Genomic DNA, 17,832 nt, shown 5'->3' on the forward strand with positions numbered 1-17,832 from the left:
ATGCCATTACCAGATTAAAATCAGTGATGACTGAAATAAGACCATCGTGAGGGACTACAGGCCTATTCTCTATTCCTGGCTTTCTTCTGGTCTACACAAGAATTCTGGAGCAAAAGTAGTTACAGAAAGAGAGAATCCTCCCGGGAGAAATGAGGAACAAGAGTTAGGTTTGATACTGGCTGACCAGTTTAACTTGAGTCAAAATGATAATGTGAACTTATGGACTAGATATATAAATTCTTTTATCTTGGTAATATAATTTCTGATTTTAAACAATTAATTAATACAACTAAGATTATTTAAAAGTTATAATTGAAACTGATCCACCAACCCCCAATGTATAACAAAGTCCACCATTAAGATCACAAATTTTACAGTATCACAAAATCATGACTATTTTACGTTCAGTTAACTTTTTATGGAATAGAAGTAGGAATGTTGTCTTTGGAAGTCCACATACCTTGGTTCATATGCTCCAATGGGAATAGCTGCAAGGTCAAACGGTCCAAATCTTTTTCCTATCTCTTCAAATGCAGGGCAATAACCAGTGTCTCCTGCAAAAAAAAATCGATTCCAAGGGCCCAACACAGACCAACTGCCCCATAGAACCTTGTTGTCATCCAGTAGAGTCCTTTTACACCAGTGCTGGGAAGGTGTAAAGACAAAGGTGACCTTATCATGTCCAGGGACACAATTCTCCTTCCACCAGTCCAACTCGATCACATTCTCACAGCCACATTTTTGCATCCAGTCTAGGAGACCCAATGGCACAAACCACCTCAACTCATTACCAAATCGCTCATTCAAAGCAATGACAGAATTGTAGTCCAAGTGGTCATAGTGGTTGTGACTGATAAGGACCGCGTCTATCTGGGGGAGTTCACTTATAGTGCACGGAGGATGCCGAAAACGCTTTGGACCCATGTACTGCAATGGCGAAGCACGAGAGCTAAAGATGGGGTCCGTGAGAAATATGAGCTCATCCATTTCCACCATTACTGTTGCATGTCCCAGCCATGTGACTCTTAAGCCAGCTTCACTCACTCCAGCTGCTTCAGGGTCATCAATGAAATATGGCCTAAGCACTGGGAGTTCTTTATCAAGTTCCTATGTGTATAAAAAAAGAAAAGTAACCATTAGAAAAAATGAAAAGGTATTATGTCATTACAGAAGGTATTTGACATAAATTAGAGAGAAGAGCTATTGGGGTAGAACTGAAGTCATTCAATGAATTTGCTATTTTTGCTTTTCTCTTGAAAATACATACTTCTTTCTGAATCTGCCTCATTATTCATAATATAGTAATGTAAGATAAGACCCTCTTAGCCCCAAATGCAATAGACAAATGGAAAATTAAATATAAAACTTGGAGCACTGTTGAATATACTGAATGTTTTCCAAGGCTCTCTTCTGTAAGTACTACTAGTAGACTACCCTAGCTGCAGTCACTTGGCTGTTGCCATTTCAGCTGGCTGGTGCATTTACTTGAAAACTGCTTCAGGCACAGGTCAGTCCTTGAAAACAGTAAGGAAAGCTTACAATCATTTGTTAAAATTGAGGATCTCAGGTATGAATCTGGCTTTCTGAGCACACAGAATCCAAAGCAGAGCACTGTGATGATTCCTGGAAAGACCAAAATCATAGATGGTTCTCCTCATTCTTTCTTGTAAGGTTTCTATCAATGATCAAGCCAAAGCACAAAACATGGTCCCTGCCTGGAAAAAGCTGATAACTTTTGGAGGTAAACAGATGTAAAACAATAACTACAACAAATGTGACATGTTATTCCTTTGGTTGTTCTATATTTTTTCCTTGGATTAAGCTAGACCAAGAAGCAGCTGTGTTTTGGGGTGACAGTGCTCAATGTCGTAAAACTGATTTTATGAATTGTGCTTTGGTATCTTGCTGTAGAGCTGCATTGAGGTCTCTGATGAAACGGCCTCATGAAACCTGGCTAGGTACCACCTTCACCTCAACCTTCCCACTCACCCCAAAAACATGCCTCTTAATTCTAAGTAACAGGAAAAGCTCTTCTCCAGAGCAACTGGAGTCATGCATTGGGTTGTCCCTGGACAAACTCTTCAGTATGTGCTTCCCCTTTCACTTTGACAAGGACATTCAGAGTAAAAGCTAAAGCTGCAGCTTCAGCAATATGCAGGCCATGATCGAACATATTTCTATACTAACTTTATTCTTGACTTTATTTTTCTATCCCCTATAATCTATTTGCTCTTATATGTTCATCTGTTTTTTACTGCTATGTGTATTTTTATAAGTTGCTGCTAATCAATTCTGAAAAGGGTTTGGTAGTGGATAACTAAGCTAAATAAAAGCCATGCTATAGCCTAATGGGAAGGAAGGAAGAGGCCTCTTGCTAAAGGCTTTATAGACACAGTGACTCTTGTGAGTTCCTGAAGAATGATGAGAAGTTCATGATGCAGAAAAAAAGGAAGAAGGGCATGTCAGGTAGAGAAAGTGACCAAGCAAAGGAATAGAGCCAAATGGAACTGGCATTTTGGGGGGAAGGGACAAACTAAATCTATAAAGGATCAGAATACATTAAGAGCCCTGAATGCCTGACTTCCAGCAAGATGGAGGAATAGGTGGACGTACCGTACCTCCTCGTACAACCAAGATTAGAAAAACAATAATTTACAACAATAATTTACTATCAGAATAACACCCAGATCCGGCAGAGGATTTATCTTAATGGAAGTCGGGCAGCCAAGAAGTTGAAGTAGACCCATACATCCGGACTGGTAGGAGAAGACAAGTCAGGCGGGCGCGGGGCTGGCTTGGGTCGGCAGCACGCGGAGGTCCGGGGAAGGTTTGGTGCGAAATCGGCGCAAAAGCCATCCGGGGGCGCAACAAGGCAGCGGTGATCCCTGAGTACGCAAGCTGCGGCTGGCAGACCCAGGGGGGTAGCGATTGTGGACCAGGGCAGAACTCATGGCCCAGAAGCCCAGAGAAGGGTCTGAGTCCAGGAGAACGGAACTACCGCCATTGTTTTCTCCCGCCCCGCTCCCGCCCCACCCCCACATAGAACGTCACAATCTAGCGACTGGGGTGCCCAGCCCCGGTGAGCACCTAAAGCTCCGCCCCCCACCGTAACAAGAGCAACCAGACCGAAAAAAAAAAAAAAAGGAGAGACGGGAAAAAAAAATATGTTTTCAACAGAGCAGATCAGTCCCCCAGGACTCATCCTTTTGAGCGACCAAGAATTAGCCAATGTATCAGATGCACAGTTCAAAACACTGGTGATCAGAAAGCTCATGGAACTGGTGGATTTTGGACGAAATTTAGATGAAAGAATGCAGATTACCATAAAAGAGATGCAGGAAGACACGCGGAGGAGAGCCAATAGTGAAAGGAAGGAATATGAGTCTCAAAACAATACAGTGGACCAGAAGGAAGATAGAATCAACCAAGCAGGAAAGCAGGATGAAATAAGAATTCAAAAAATTGAGGAAAAGATTAAGAGCATCCAAGACACCTTTAAACGTTCCAATATCCGAATTATAGGGGTACCAGAATCGGAAGGGGAAAAGCAACAGATCGAGCACGTATTTGAACAAATAATAAAGGAGAACTTCCCCAATCTGGCAAAGGGAACAGTCTTCCAAGAAATCCAAGAAGCTCAGAGAGCCCCAAAGAAGTTGGACCCAAGAAAAAACACACCAAGGCACATCATAATTACATTAGCCAAGGTAAAAACGAAGGAGAGAATCCTAGAAGCAGCAAGAGATAAGGGGACAGTAACCTACAAAGGAGTTCCCATCAGACTCTCAGCTGATTTCTCAAAAGAGACCTTACAGGCAAGAAGGGGCTGGAAAGAAATATTCCAAGTCATGAAAGGCAAGGACCTACATCCCAGATTGCTCTATCCAGCAAAGCTCTCATTTAGAATGGAAGGGCAGATAAAGTGCTTCTCAGATAAGGTCAAGTTAAAGGAGTTCATCATCACCAAGCCCTTATTTTATGAAATGCTAAAGGGACTTATCTAAGAAAAGAAGATAAAGAAAAGACATGTATAGTAAAAGGACAGCAAACTCACAAATATTAACAACCACACCTAAAGCAAAACCAATAGAAACTAAGTAAACAATTAGAACAGGAACAGAACCACAGAAATGGAGGGCACATGGAGGGTTAGCAGCAGGGGGGTGGGAGGAGGAGAGAGGGGGAAAAGGTATAGAGAATAAGTAGCAGAGAATGTAGGTTGAAAATAGATCGGGGGAGGGCAAGAATAGTACGGGAAATGTAGAAACTAAAGAACTCACAAGTATGACACATGGACATGAACTAAAGGGGGGAAATGTGGGTGGGAGGGGGGTGCAGGGGGGAGGGGAGAGAAGGGGGGAAATGGGACAACTGTAATAGCATAATCAAGAAATATATTTTAAAAAAAAAGAGCCCTGAATGCCATACTTTACCCAGAAACAATGAGAAAGACTTTTAAAAAATACAAAAAGACATGGCCCAATTTCTGTTAAGAGAAAACACTGTCAGAGTGAAAATGATAACCTTTGAGTGTGTCACAATAACTGCGTTGAGACTAAGACCTGAACAAAGGAGACAGCAATGAGCAGAGACAAGAGAGGACAGGTGGGGGAATGCAGGTAAAGGGAACTAGAGAAGTCACCAGATGGTCTGAGTGGGAAAAGGGCCTGGACAGGAGAAGTAGCAGAAGTGGAGGACGACAAACATTTCTCTTAGCCATCCTAAGTCTTAGTTTCCTCATCTGAACATGGGTGTAACAATTATATCTAAACTTCACTGCTGTGGGGACTGAATTACAAGTGGCTAACACTGTAAGCACCCTCCAACCATTCCAAAAAGAGAAGAAAACCCAACTCTGCAACAACCAATCAAGCACCAAATCCACGGATCTTCCATTTTCCCTGTTTTCTTTTTGAGAGTTACTAACCTACTTAAGATCCTAAGTAACCTCTAGACACTTTAAAGTCCTCCTGATTTGCAACTGTCTTCTTCTCAACTCAATCCATTCACAAGAGCCACCTCAAAAGTAGTCTGCTTATGGTATGACTCTCCTGCTTGAGAAAACACATCTCACCTCAGCCCACCAGTAAGCCTGCCTGGACTGCCCCAAACCCCTTTCCAGCTGTTTCACTCACCTCTGCAAGTGCTTTGTACCCCACCTACACTGGAACTGCTCTCTCTTCCCAGACTGAGCTTGAGAATCCTGCACAATAGTGATCCCATTACTCATCCCTGTGAGTCCTTAACCAAATGCACACTCTTCATAAGACCATCCCTGTGTGTTCACTGCTGGAAGCAATCACCCCTACCTCTCAACTTCCATGCCACTTTGCTCATGCATCAACTATGAAAATTCTATCCCATACCCTGGTTAAATGTAAAAAGGATGTATTTTGTGTCTTATTCAACTCAGAATCACTCACAGTGCCAGTTCAATGATGATATATATGTGCTTAATAAAATTAGTTAGATGAATGAGTGAGTGAATGAATGAATGAATGTAAATTTTTCAAATCAATTATCAAAGTTAGTAATCAGGGTTAGTGAACAATAATAAGTGCCATATGGTATACTTAAAAAGAATAAGGAGGAAAGAGTCAATGAGTATAAACTGAGTACCTGCCATATATTAGGCTTCATATAAGGCACCTAATAATGATGATGAATTATCTAAAACAGGGTAAGTAGGTTTATAGTTGTAAGTATACAAAACACAGAGTTTATTCTTTTATTATTATTTATGATTGTACTATTTTCCATACAAACAACTGTAAATGTACTTTTGCCCCACCCTGTATATCAGGCACTTTAGTGTAACATAAAATAAAATTACATTAACAGTAGCTATCATTTACAGACTGCTTACATGCTATAAAATATACTAACTGCTTCGTAAAAAATTTTTAGTTTAGCCCTGGCCAGACAGCTCAGTTAGAGCATTGTCCCAATATGCCAAGGCTGCAGATTTAATCCCTGGTTGGAACATTGATATTTCTCTCTCTCTCAATCAATAAAAAAAGAAAGCTGCTTCAGACCAGTTTTAAAAAAAGAAAACAAAAAAAAATTTTAGTTTAATACCAACTACAATACTGGAGGTAGGTATATTAACTATGTCCACTTTACAGGTGAGAAAACAAAAAATTAGAGAAGTCACAACATTCACACAAGGTAACCCAGCCGCTAGCTTCCACACATACTGTTTCTCGTCATTATACTACTCTGAAATATTATCTCATTTAATACATTTTTGTTTTTTAAGTAACAACCTGGGGGTCAAATCAGGGAGAATAGGACACAATGAATTTCTGAAGATGATGGATATGTTCATTATCTTGATTGTGGTGATCATTTCATGGGTATATACTTATGTCAAAACTCATCAAATTGTACTTTTTGAATATGTGGAGCTAGTATTATGTTAATAAAACTATAAAAAATGTTTGCCCTGATGCGTGTGGCCCAGTGAGTTGGGTATCCTCCTGCAAAGTTGGGTATCCTCCTGATGCAATTTTTGGTCAGGGCACCTGCCTGGATTGCGGGTTCATACAGGTTGGGGCACTTATAAGAGGCAGCCTATTGATGTTTTACTCCCTCTCTTTCTCCCTCCCTTCCCGTCTCTCAAAAAATAAAATCTTTTTTTTTTAAGATTTTATTTATTCTTTAGAGAGGGAAGGGAGAGAGAAAGAGAGAGAGAGAAACATCAATGTGCAGTTGTTGGGGGCCGTGGCCTGCAACCCAGGTATGTGCTCTGACTGGGAACCGAACCTGCAACACTTTGGTTCGCAGCCCGCGTTCAATCCACTGAGTTACGCCACCCAGGGCAAAATAAATAAAGTCTTTTAAAAAATAAATAAAAGCCATTTGAAGTTCAGTATCTGGTATTATATGTGGACTGTGGAGAGGAAACAAAACCTTTAATAGAGTACCTCTAATAGAGGAAACAAAACCTTTAATAGAGTACCTCTGGCAGCCCCAACTTGTTCTCCAAACAAAGTACTAACAGATAAAATGCTGAAAGAACACAGTCACAAAGGACCATATATTGTATGATCCTATTTTTACAAAATATCAGGAATAGGCAAAATCGTAGAGACAGAAAATAGACTAGCAACTTCAGGGGCTGGAGAAGAGCAGGAGAATTGGATGGTGATGACTAAAGACATGGGTTTCTTTTTAGCGTGATGAAAATATATTAGATTGTGGCAATGGTTGCACAACTCTAAGCATCCTAAAAAACACCGAACTGCATACTTCTATAGTAGATGAATTATATCTCAACAAAGCTGTTGTTGAAAAAAGGCAAATACTGACATCTGAATTAAACAATCACACTTTTCTCATGTTCCTTTTTCATACTAAGCCCATCACAAAAGAGCAGCTTATTTTAAAGAATTTGACCTCTAGCTACTACCCCATAAAACTCAATAGTCTACTATTGAGATTCCAAAAGAAAAAAATTTTTTTACTTGATCATCAGAGTTTGAAAAAGTACAGGATGGGGGTTGGGAAATTTATATTTATTTGAAGAAACCAAGCACTCACTTGGCATTTTCTTGACTGATCTATATCTTTCTTGGCTGGTCTTCCTTTTTTAAAGCTGCAAATGAGAAAATTTCTAGGCCCAGAAAAATATTCTAAAATATTAATAAAATGCATTTGTTAATATTTTACTTATCTTGGGGAAAGGGGAAAATCCTAACATTCATTCAACCACTAATCTTTGCCAGGTGCTTTAGGTGCATTATGTCATCTAACCCTGTGAAGCATGTTACTGGCATTTTAAAGATAACAAGACCAAGCCAAAGCGGGGTGAGTCACTAAGAACTTCACCAAGGTCAAACATCAAATAAGTGTCCCATTAGGAGTGAAATCAAGGTCTTCCTGACTCTAAAGACACTCTCTTTTCATTAAACCATAACTCTTTCCATGGCATAAATGATATTATTTAAATCAATGAAATCCATATTCCTGGTAATAGTAAGAGTATGAGTTTGTTTGCCTGAATGAGACAGAAGACAAAAATTTGATGCAAATCTGTTAAAATCATGGTTTCTAAAAAAATCACTTTTAAAAAGACTTGAGTTAATCCTTTTTTTCCCCAACTGAAAGTATACTTTTACTGTCTTATGAAATTTTAGTGGTCCACTGCCTTAACCACTTGGCCACCTCGGCCACAACACTGGAAACTTTAATATCTACACTTCACAACTGAAATTTAAATTAAAAATTTTTCTTTTTCAGCCCTGGCTGGCATAGTTCAGTGGATTGTGAACCAAAGTGTTGCAGGTTCGATTCCCAGTCAGGGTACATGCCTGGGTTGCAGGTCATGACCCCCAGCAATCACACATTGATGTTTCTTTTTCTCTATCTCCCTCCTTTCCCTCTGTAAAAATAAATAGATAAAAATCTTAAAAAAAAATTAAAAAAATTTTCCTTTCCCTATTTATTTCAACAACATGAAAAGAGATTGATCTCTTACTTCCAATTGAATTAAGATGCTGTTTTTTATTTTTATTGTTTATTCTATTACAGTTGTCCCATTTTCCTCTTTTGCCCTCCTCTAACCAGCCAACCCCTCTAGAGCCTACTGTCAATCCCCTCTCCATTGTCCAATGAGTCATTCATACATGTGCTTTGACTAGTCCCTTCCCCCTCCTTCCACCAATATCCCCCTCCCTCTGACGCTCCCTGCCCCACCCCGGCAGCTATCAGTCTGTTCCATGTTTCCATGTCTCTGGTTCTATTTTCCCTGTTAGTTTATTTTGCTCATTAGATTCCAGTTATCACTGAGGTCATATGGTATTTGTCTTTCCCAGACTGGTTATTTCACCTTAGCATAATAGTCTCCAGTTCTATCCATGCTGTCACACAAGGTAGGATTTCATCCTTTCTGCTATGCAGTATTCCACTGTGCATGAACCACAGTTTTTTGATTCATTCACCTACTAATGGGCACTTGAGCTGTTTCCACCACTTGGCTATTGTAAATAGCATTGCTATGCACATAAAAGTGCATAGGTTCTTTTGAATTGGTGTTTCAGGATTCTTAGGGTATATGCCCAGCAGTGGTATTGTTGGGTAAAAAGGCAGTTACATTTTTAATTTTTTTAGGAAATTCCAAACTGTTTTCCACAGTGGCTGCACCAGTCTGCATTCCTACCAACAGTGCATAAGGGTCCCCCTTTTCTGCACATCCTTGCCAGCACTTATTGTTTTGTTAATTTAAAAATGATAGATGCTCTGACAGGTATGAGGTAATATCTCATTGCCATTTTAATTTGCATTTCTCTGATGGTTATTAGAGATGTTGAGCATTTTTTCATATGTCTATTGGTCCTCTGTATGTCCTCCTTAGGGAACTGTCTGTTCAGGATCTTTGCCCATTTTTTAATTGGGTTGTCTTCCTGGTTTTGAGTCATATGAGTTCTTTATAATAATGTTTTATATTTTTGATATACTATCTGTATTAATGGTATAACATCCATCAAAATTGCTTAATATTTTTAATTCATCTTTGATTAGAAGAGAAAAATGTCCTTCATAAAATATTTGGAAAATAATAAAGTACCTCAGAATAAACTTAACCAAGGAGATAAAAGACCTGAACTTGGAAAACTAGAGAACACTGAAGAAAGAAATTAAGCAAGATATAAATAAATGGAAGACAATACTATGCTCATGGAATGGAAGAATTACCAACATTAAAATGTCCATACTACCCAAAGCAATCTACAGATTCAACGCAATCTGTACTAAAATACTAAAGACATATATCACAGATTTAGAACAAATATTTCAAAAATTTATACAGAACCAAAAAAGAACCCAAATAGCCTAGTAGTCTCGAGATAGAAGAACAAAGTAGAAGGAATCACAATACCTAGTATCAAACTCTATTACAAGGCCACTGTAATCAAAACAATCTGATACTGGCATAAGAATAGACACATAGATCAATGGAACAGAATAGAAAGTCCAGAAATAAACCCAGGTCTCTGTGGCCAACTGATATTCAACAAAGGGAGCAGAAGCATAAAAATGGAGTAAAAATAGCCTCTTCAACAAATAGTGTTGAGAGAACTGGAATGGTACATGCAAAAAAATGAAACTAGACCACTAACTTATACCATATAACAGAATAAACTCAAAATTCATAAAAGACTTAAACATAAGTTGTCAAATCATAAAAGTCCTAGAGGAGAACATAGGCAGTGAAATTTCAGATATCCCATGCACCAATATTTTTGCCAATATATCCTCTAGGGCACAGGTGGCAAACACAAGGCCTTCAGGTCAAATATGGCCCTCCACCTTATTTTACCAGGCCCAGAACCTTCTTTCTACCCGGAGGGCAATGCTGAGCTCTCACTAACTGTTGAGTACTTAACATTTATCAGTCCTAAAATTACATTCAGCTCTTTGAAGGCAACCACAAGGTTGATGTGGCCCCCAGTGAAAATGCGTTTGACACCCCTGTTCTAGGGCAAGGGAAAGAATAAATAAATGGGACTACATCAAACTATAAAGCTTCTCCACAGCTAAAGAAAACATCATCAAAATGAAAAGAGAACCAACTATATGGGAAAACGTATTTGCCAATGGTATATCAGACAAGGGTTTGATCTTCCAAATGTATGAAGAACTCATATGACTCAACACCAAGAAGACAATCCAATTAAAAAATGAGCAAAGGACCTGAACAGACATTTCTCCAAGGAGGGCATAAAGAGGGCCCAGAGACATATGAAAAGATGCTCAACATCATTAGCCATCAGAGAGATACAAATTAAAATCACAATGAGATACCACTTCACAGCTGTCAGAATGGCCATCATAAACAAAGCAACAAACAACAAGTGCTGGGGAGGTTGTGGAGAAAAGGAAACCCTCGTGCACTGTTGGTGGGAATGCAGGCTGGTGCAACCACTGTGGAAAACAGTATGAAATTCCCTCAAAAATCTAAAAATGGAACTGCCTTATGACCCAGTGATTCCACTGCTCAGATTATCCCCTAAGAATCCTGAAACACCAATTCAAAAGAACCTATGCACACCTATGTTCACAGCAGCGTTATTTACAAGAGCCAAATGCTGGAAACAACCTAGTGCCCATCAGTAAATAAGTGGATCAAAAAACTATGGTACGTTACACAATGGGACACTACGCAGCAGAAAGAAAAGGAGGAAATCCTAACCTTCGCAACAGCATGGATGGAACTGGAGAGCATTGTACTAAGTGAAATAAGTCAGGCAGTGAAAGACAAATACCATATGATCTCACCTATAAGTGGAACCTAATCAACAAAACAAACAAATGACCAAAAAGAACCTGAGACAGGGAAATAAAGATCAAACTGTCAGTGACCAGAAGGGTGTAGGGAGGGGGATAATGGGGGAAAGGAGGAGAGTATGTACAAAGGACCCATGGACATGGACAACAGGGTGGAGATTGACTGTGGAGCAGGGTGTGGGCAGGGCAGGGGAGAGCAATGGGGCAATAATTGGGACAATTGGAATAAAACAATAAAAACAAAAAATATTGGAAAAAATAGAAAAATATAAAGAAAAGTAATCATCCTTTATATCAATATATAGAAAATATAACTACTGTTAACTTTATGCTATCTTTATCCACAGTTCCATTTTTAAGTATGGTTAAGATCATATGGTATTCTTATTTTGTTCTTTTTTTTAAATTCCATATTGTAACATTTTCACCCATCACTTAAAACTATGGAACACGACAAAAGGGAGGAAGATGGCGTCAGGGTAGGAGGGAACAGATTCCACTTCCCCCCACACACGGGAGAAAATCCTAGCTGATCTACCACGGATTTACGGAGTAAAAGAGCAAACAACCAATAGTACCTCAGCATATATGAAAATAAGAGACCAAAAATTGTAGCGGAACCAAAAAACCAGACGGTAAGGAGCGTGTTTCGGGACAATAAGGTCCCAGGGACCAGTGCGGGGTCCAGGGTGGCTGCAGCCCCAGGCCGGGTGTCCCCTGCCAGATTTGCCACATAATCCTCAGGAGAGGATTGCCACATAATCCTCAGTTGCCAGAGCAACTGCTCCCTCCCCAGGCAAACAAGGTCAGAGCAGCACCGAGAGAAACCTGACTTGATAGCAAATACACAGGGGCTGTGAGCACCTGAGGAGTCTGTGGACACCGGCAGAGTTAAGAATCACGCAGTGATGGTCCAGACCCCTATAGTCACTGGTCTAGCTGGAGAATTGGGCTGTGGGAGAGGCCAGGCCACTGTATGGAGCGGCAGGCTTGAGTAAGAGGAATTTCTCAAAAAGAAAAAGTGAAAAGACAGACACTGTTTGGGGAATTGTCCTACAGCAAACACTCCGGTCTCCCTGCCACCCAGCTGGGCAGTGATCCAGGGGTTGCGCGGAAGGTTGTGAAGAAGACCCTGCGCACCCCCATAGCACTGGGAAGGGTGAGGCAGCCTGGCCCAGTGAGTGCATGAGTGTACCGCCACACCCCAGCCCATAGCGGTAACCCCGGGGAAAGGCCTGGATCCCATACCCAAGGCGCAGGGGAGAGGTACCAGGATAGCAAGTGTGCGCTCGGCTGACTGAGTGCAGAACAGGAAGGAAGAAAAGCCATACCAATCACCCCTCAACCTGTTGCTGCCAGCCAAGACCAGAAAAACCGGTCTGGCCACTTTGAAACCAAGAAGCTTTTAAATTTTATTCTATTTTTATTTTTTTAATTATTTTTATTTTTTTATTTTTATTATTTTTTCTCTTTCAATTCCTTTTTCCTCTTTCCTTCCTACGACCCAGTGATTTTTTTCTTTCAATTCCTTTTTCCTTTCTTTCTTTCTTTCTTTCCAATTTTATCTCTTTCCTTCCTTCGTCTGCCTTTCATTTTTTTAAATACCTACAAGTGAGACAGAAAAAAAAAAAACCACCCTGGAACTGTAAAAAGACCAGAGTTGGACCCAAAGAAGGGGCATCACAACAGCTGCAACACTGAAACAAATTTCACTCTGCTATTACAGAGAAACTGCAAGTTATCGTATATTTGTATTATTATTATTTTTCCAATATTCTTACATCTTTTATTTTAATAGTATTTTTGTCTTTCTCTTCTTTCTGTATAGTCTTCTTTGCTTGGTGGGTTATACTGTATCATTTGACAGGTTTCCCCTGCTCTCTCTTTCATACTGTATTGCTAATTTACTGTACTTCATGTCACTTGTGTTCCTTTAGCACACTACTCAAGGTCCTATTAGGACTCCCTATTCTTGTTACCTAGATCACATAGATTCTGTCATATGATTGTTGCTCTAATATTATTGTAAATAATGGCTGTTCCATACTTCACAACACCCCTCCCAGATCTTAGCCCACTTCACGGTTTCGTGGACTCTATTACTGTAGTGGTTAACTCTATCCTCTCACACACTACACCTCTTTACTATCCTGTACTCTCACCTTGCCTCAGAATCTGACCTCCCACAACCTCACTGCTTTCTAGATCCAACTCACAATCCTTCCTTCCCCAACAAGAGTCTTACCTTCTTTCCATCCTTTTTAAAAATCAGCTACTTGGGTGGAAGATTACAGTTAACACTGTACACAGCCAAAGGATCTCCTATCTCTTCTCTACTGGCTGCTACTGTAAATATTATAGAATATTCTCTTGCTGTCTTAAACCATTTTGCCTTCCCCCTCCAACTGATCACAAAAAAGAGTAGGTAGAAGCGGAGAACACCAGGATACCCACTGGAAGAGGAAACCCAACAACAAAGGAACCACCAACAGATAACAAGAGAAGAAGGTGAAGGAGGAAGTGGAAACCACACAAACCTCAATCCAGGACCTATCAGGAAATACAACTAAGTAGTGGAGACACTACCCAGTACAAACAACTGAACAAGAGCGAGAGAGAATCCTCAAAACCTTGTACACACAGGAGAACCAGCTTCAACACAACCTGACCACACCAGCACAACAAAATACAGGAGGTGGTGGACAGAGTGACCCTCAATTAACCAGCTAGTGGGAAGGACCCACCAAAGAAAAACCCAAAGACAAACACAAAGCCAACTTAAACGACAGCCCAAGACCAGTGAATTCGAGAGATCAAGGAGACTGCACCACTGAATCGCACAGGTATTCTACCACAGAAATTCACACCATAAACCCAGGGAGCCAGAACAGATCAATGTAAGAAGCTGAGGCTAACAAGAAGAGTCTCACAAACAATGGGAAGACAAAGAAACAATCCCTAAATGAAAGGAAAGGAGGAAGACTCAGAAAGGATGCTAAATGAAACAGAGGAAACTCAACTATCAGATATTGAGTTCAAAGCAATCATTATCAGGAAGCTCAATAAGCTCACAATGAGCCACCAGAAACTACAGGGAAGCTACAATGAACTCACTGCAAACTATATCAACATGAAAAAGGAAATAGAAACTATCAACAAGGACCAAGGGGAAATGAAGAATGCAATTTCTGAACTGAAGAACACAGTACAAGGAATGAAAAGCAGGACTGATGAAGCAGCAGATCAGATCAGCGACCTAGAGAACAAAGTAGGAAAAAACACCCGGAAAGAGCAAGAAAAGTAAGAGGCTCAGAAAGAATGAAGAGGAATTAAGAGAAATGCAAGACAATATGAAACGTAATAATATCCATATAATAAGGATACCAGAATGAGAAGAGCAGCTAGGGATAGAAAATCTATTTGAAAAAGTAATGATGGAAAGCTTCCCTAATTTCATGAGAGAAAAAGTCATACAAATCAGGAAACACAGAGAGTCCCAATCAAGAGGAACTCAAAGAGACGAACTTCAAGACATATCATTATTAAAATGGCAAAATACCAAGACAAAAAGAGAATCTTAAAAGCAGCAAGGGAGAAACAGGAAGTAACATACAAGGGAGCCCCAATAATGTTAGCAGCTGACTTCTCAATGGAAACACTCCAAGCCAGAAGAGTATGGCAAGAAATATTCCAAGTAATGAAAACCAGAGGCCTGCAACCAAGGCTACTTTACCCAGAAAGGCTCTCAATCGAGATAGATGGCCAAATACGGAACTTCCAAGACAAAGAAGTCTAAAACAATACACGTCCACCAAACCAGCTCTGCAGGAGATGCTAAAGGGACTGCTTTAAGGAAAGGAAGGAAAAAGAGAGAGACAGAGAGGAACACAAGGTACAAAAATGGCAATGAATAAGTACCTATCAATAATAACCTTAAACGTAAATGGATTAAATGCTCCAATCAAAAGACACAGAATAGCTGAACGGGTAAGAAAGCATGAACCACATATATGCTGCCTACAAGAGACCCACCTCAGAACAAAAGACCTACACACACTGAAAGTGAAGGGATAGAAACAAATATTCCAAGCAAACGGACAGGGAAAAAAAGCCAGGTAGCAATACTCACATCAGACAAAATATAGACTTATAAAAAAGGGCCATAAAGAGAGACCCAGAAGGTCACTACATAATATTCAAAGGAAGAATCCACCAAGAAGACATAAACATTGTAAATATGTATGCACCCAACATAGGAGCACCCAAATACATAAAGAAAATCTTAGAGGACTTCAAGAAAGATATGGACAGCAACACAATTATAGTAGGGGATTTTAACATCCCACTGTCAAAAACTGGACAGATCTTCCAAACAAAATATCAACAAAGATACTGTGGCACTGAACAATGCCCTAGATGAAATGAACTTAACTGATAGATATACAGCCCTTCATCCCAAAGAAGCTAAATATACATTCTTTTCAAATGTACACGGAACATTCTCAAAGATAGACCACATGATAGGACACAAAGCAAGCCTAAACAAATTCAAGAAAATTAAAATCATACCAACCATTTTCTCAGACTACAAGGGACTGAAACTAGAAACCAATCCCAAGGGAAAAAAACCAAAACACTCAAAATCATGGAGATTGAATAGTATGCTATTAAACAATGAATGGGTCAAGACTGAAATTAGGGAAGAAATCAAAAAGTTTCTGGAAACAAATGAAAATAAACTCACAACAACCCAAAATTTTTTGGTTTTTTCCTGAGGCAGTCCTGAGAGGAAAGTTCATAGCAATACAGGCCTACCTAAAAAAGATGGAAACATTTCAAACAAACCACCTATCCCTAGGCCTATAAGAACTCAAGGAACAACAACAAAGACAGCCCAGAGCAAGTAGAAGGAAGGAGATAACCAAGATCAGAGCAGAATTAAATGACATAGAGACTAAAAGCACAATTCTAAGGATCAATCAATATAAGAGCTGGTTCTTTGAAAAGATAAACAAAATCGACAAGCCTTTAAGCAGGCCCATTAAGAAAAAAGGAGAAGGGATCCAAATAAACATAATCACAAATGAAAGAGGAGGGATTACAAATGACACCACAGAAATACAAAGGACTGTAAGAAATTACTATGAAGAACTGTATGCCAGGAAATTTGAAAACCTAGGTGAAATGGACAACTTTCTAGAAAAATATAATCTTCCAAAACTCAATAAAGAAGAAGCAGAAAGCCTGAACAGACCAGTAACAGCAGACAAAATTGAAGCAGTAATCACAAAACTCCTGACAGACAAAAGTCCGGGTCTGGATGGTTTCACAGGAGAATTCTAGAAAGCATTTAAGGAAGAGCTAATCCCTATCCCTTCACAGACTATTCCAAAAAATTCAGAATGACAGAAGACTCCCAAACTCTTTTTATGAAGCCAGCATCATCCTAATCCCAAAACCAGATAAAGACACAACAAAGAAAGAAAACTACAGGCCAATATCGCTGATGAACATAGACACTAAAATCCTCAACAAAATATTGGCAAACCACATCCAACAATACATTAAAAAGATCATACACCATGACTAAGTGGGATTCATCCCAGGGATGCAAGGATGGCTCAATATTCGCAAATCAGTAAATGTAATACATCACATAAAGAAAAGCATAGACAAAAATCACATGATCATATCAATAGATGCAGAAAAAGAATTTGATAAGGTACAGGACCCATTTATGATAAAAACACCCAGCAAAGTGGGAATAGAGGGAGCATTCCTCAACATAATAAAGGCCATATATGAGAGACCTACAGCCAACATCATGCTCAATGGGCAAAACTAAAATCTTTCCCACTAAGATCAGGAACAAGACAAGGCTGTCCACTTTCACCACTTCTATTCAATATAGTATTGGAAGTTTTAGTCATAGCAATCAGACAAGAAAAGGAAGTAAAAGGCATCCAAATCGGAAAAGAGGAAATAAAACGGTCACTGTTTGCAGATGACATGACAGCGTACATAGAAAATCCTATAGACTCCGCCAAAAAACTGCTCAACCTAATAAATGAATTTGGCAAAACAGCAGGGTACAAAGTCAATATCCAGAAACCAAAGGCATTTTTGTATACTAACAATGAAACAGCAGAAGCAGAAATCAAGAACAAAATCCCATTTGATATAGCAAAAAAAATACAAAAACCTAGTAATAAATCTAACCAAGGAGGCAAAAGACCTGTATGCAGAAAACTACACAACACTGAAGAAAGAAATCAAGGCAGACACAAACAAATGGAAACATATACCATGTTCATTAGTCGGAAGAATTAATATCATCAAAATGTCCATACTAACCAAAGCAATTTACACATTCAATACAATACCTATTAAAGTACCAATGGTATATTTCACAAACATAAAACAAACATTTCAAAAATTTATATGGAACCATAAACGACCCCAAATAGCTGCTGCAATTTTGAGAAAGAAGAGTCAAGTAGGAGGGATCACAATACCTGATACCAAACTGTACTACAAGGCCAC

General features: G+C 39.5%; 1 protein-coding gene across 3 annotated transcripts in view; it reads right to left on the reverse strand.

Moving 5' to 3' along the window:
- NAPEPLD (N-acyl phosphatidylethanolamine phospholipase D) overlaps window positions 1–17,832 on the reverse strand; it is a 72,455-nt gene that overhangs the window by 13,418 nt on the left and 41,205 nt on the right. For all 3 annotated transcript variants that reach the window (XM_028525416.2, XM_028525417.2, XM_036010721.1), the window contains exon 3: window positions 461–1,107. In XM_028525416.2, coding sequence (XP_028381217.1) covers window positions 461–1,107 — 647 coding nt within the window. The remainder of the gene's footprint in view (window positions 1–460; window positions 1,108–17,832) is intronic.

This window comes from Phyllostomus discolor, chromosome 10, assembly GCF_004126475.2.
Source record: "Phyllostomus discolor isolate MPI-MPIP mPhyDis1 chromosome 10, mPhyDis1.pri.v3, whole genome shotgun sequence".
In the NCBI taxonomy this organism is placed as follows: domain Eukaryota; kingdom Metazoa; phylum Chordata; class Mammalia; order Chiroptera; family Phyllostomidae; genus Phyllostomus; species Phyllostomus discolor.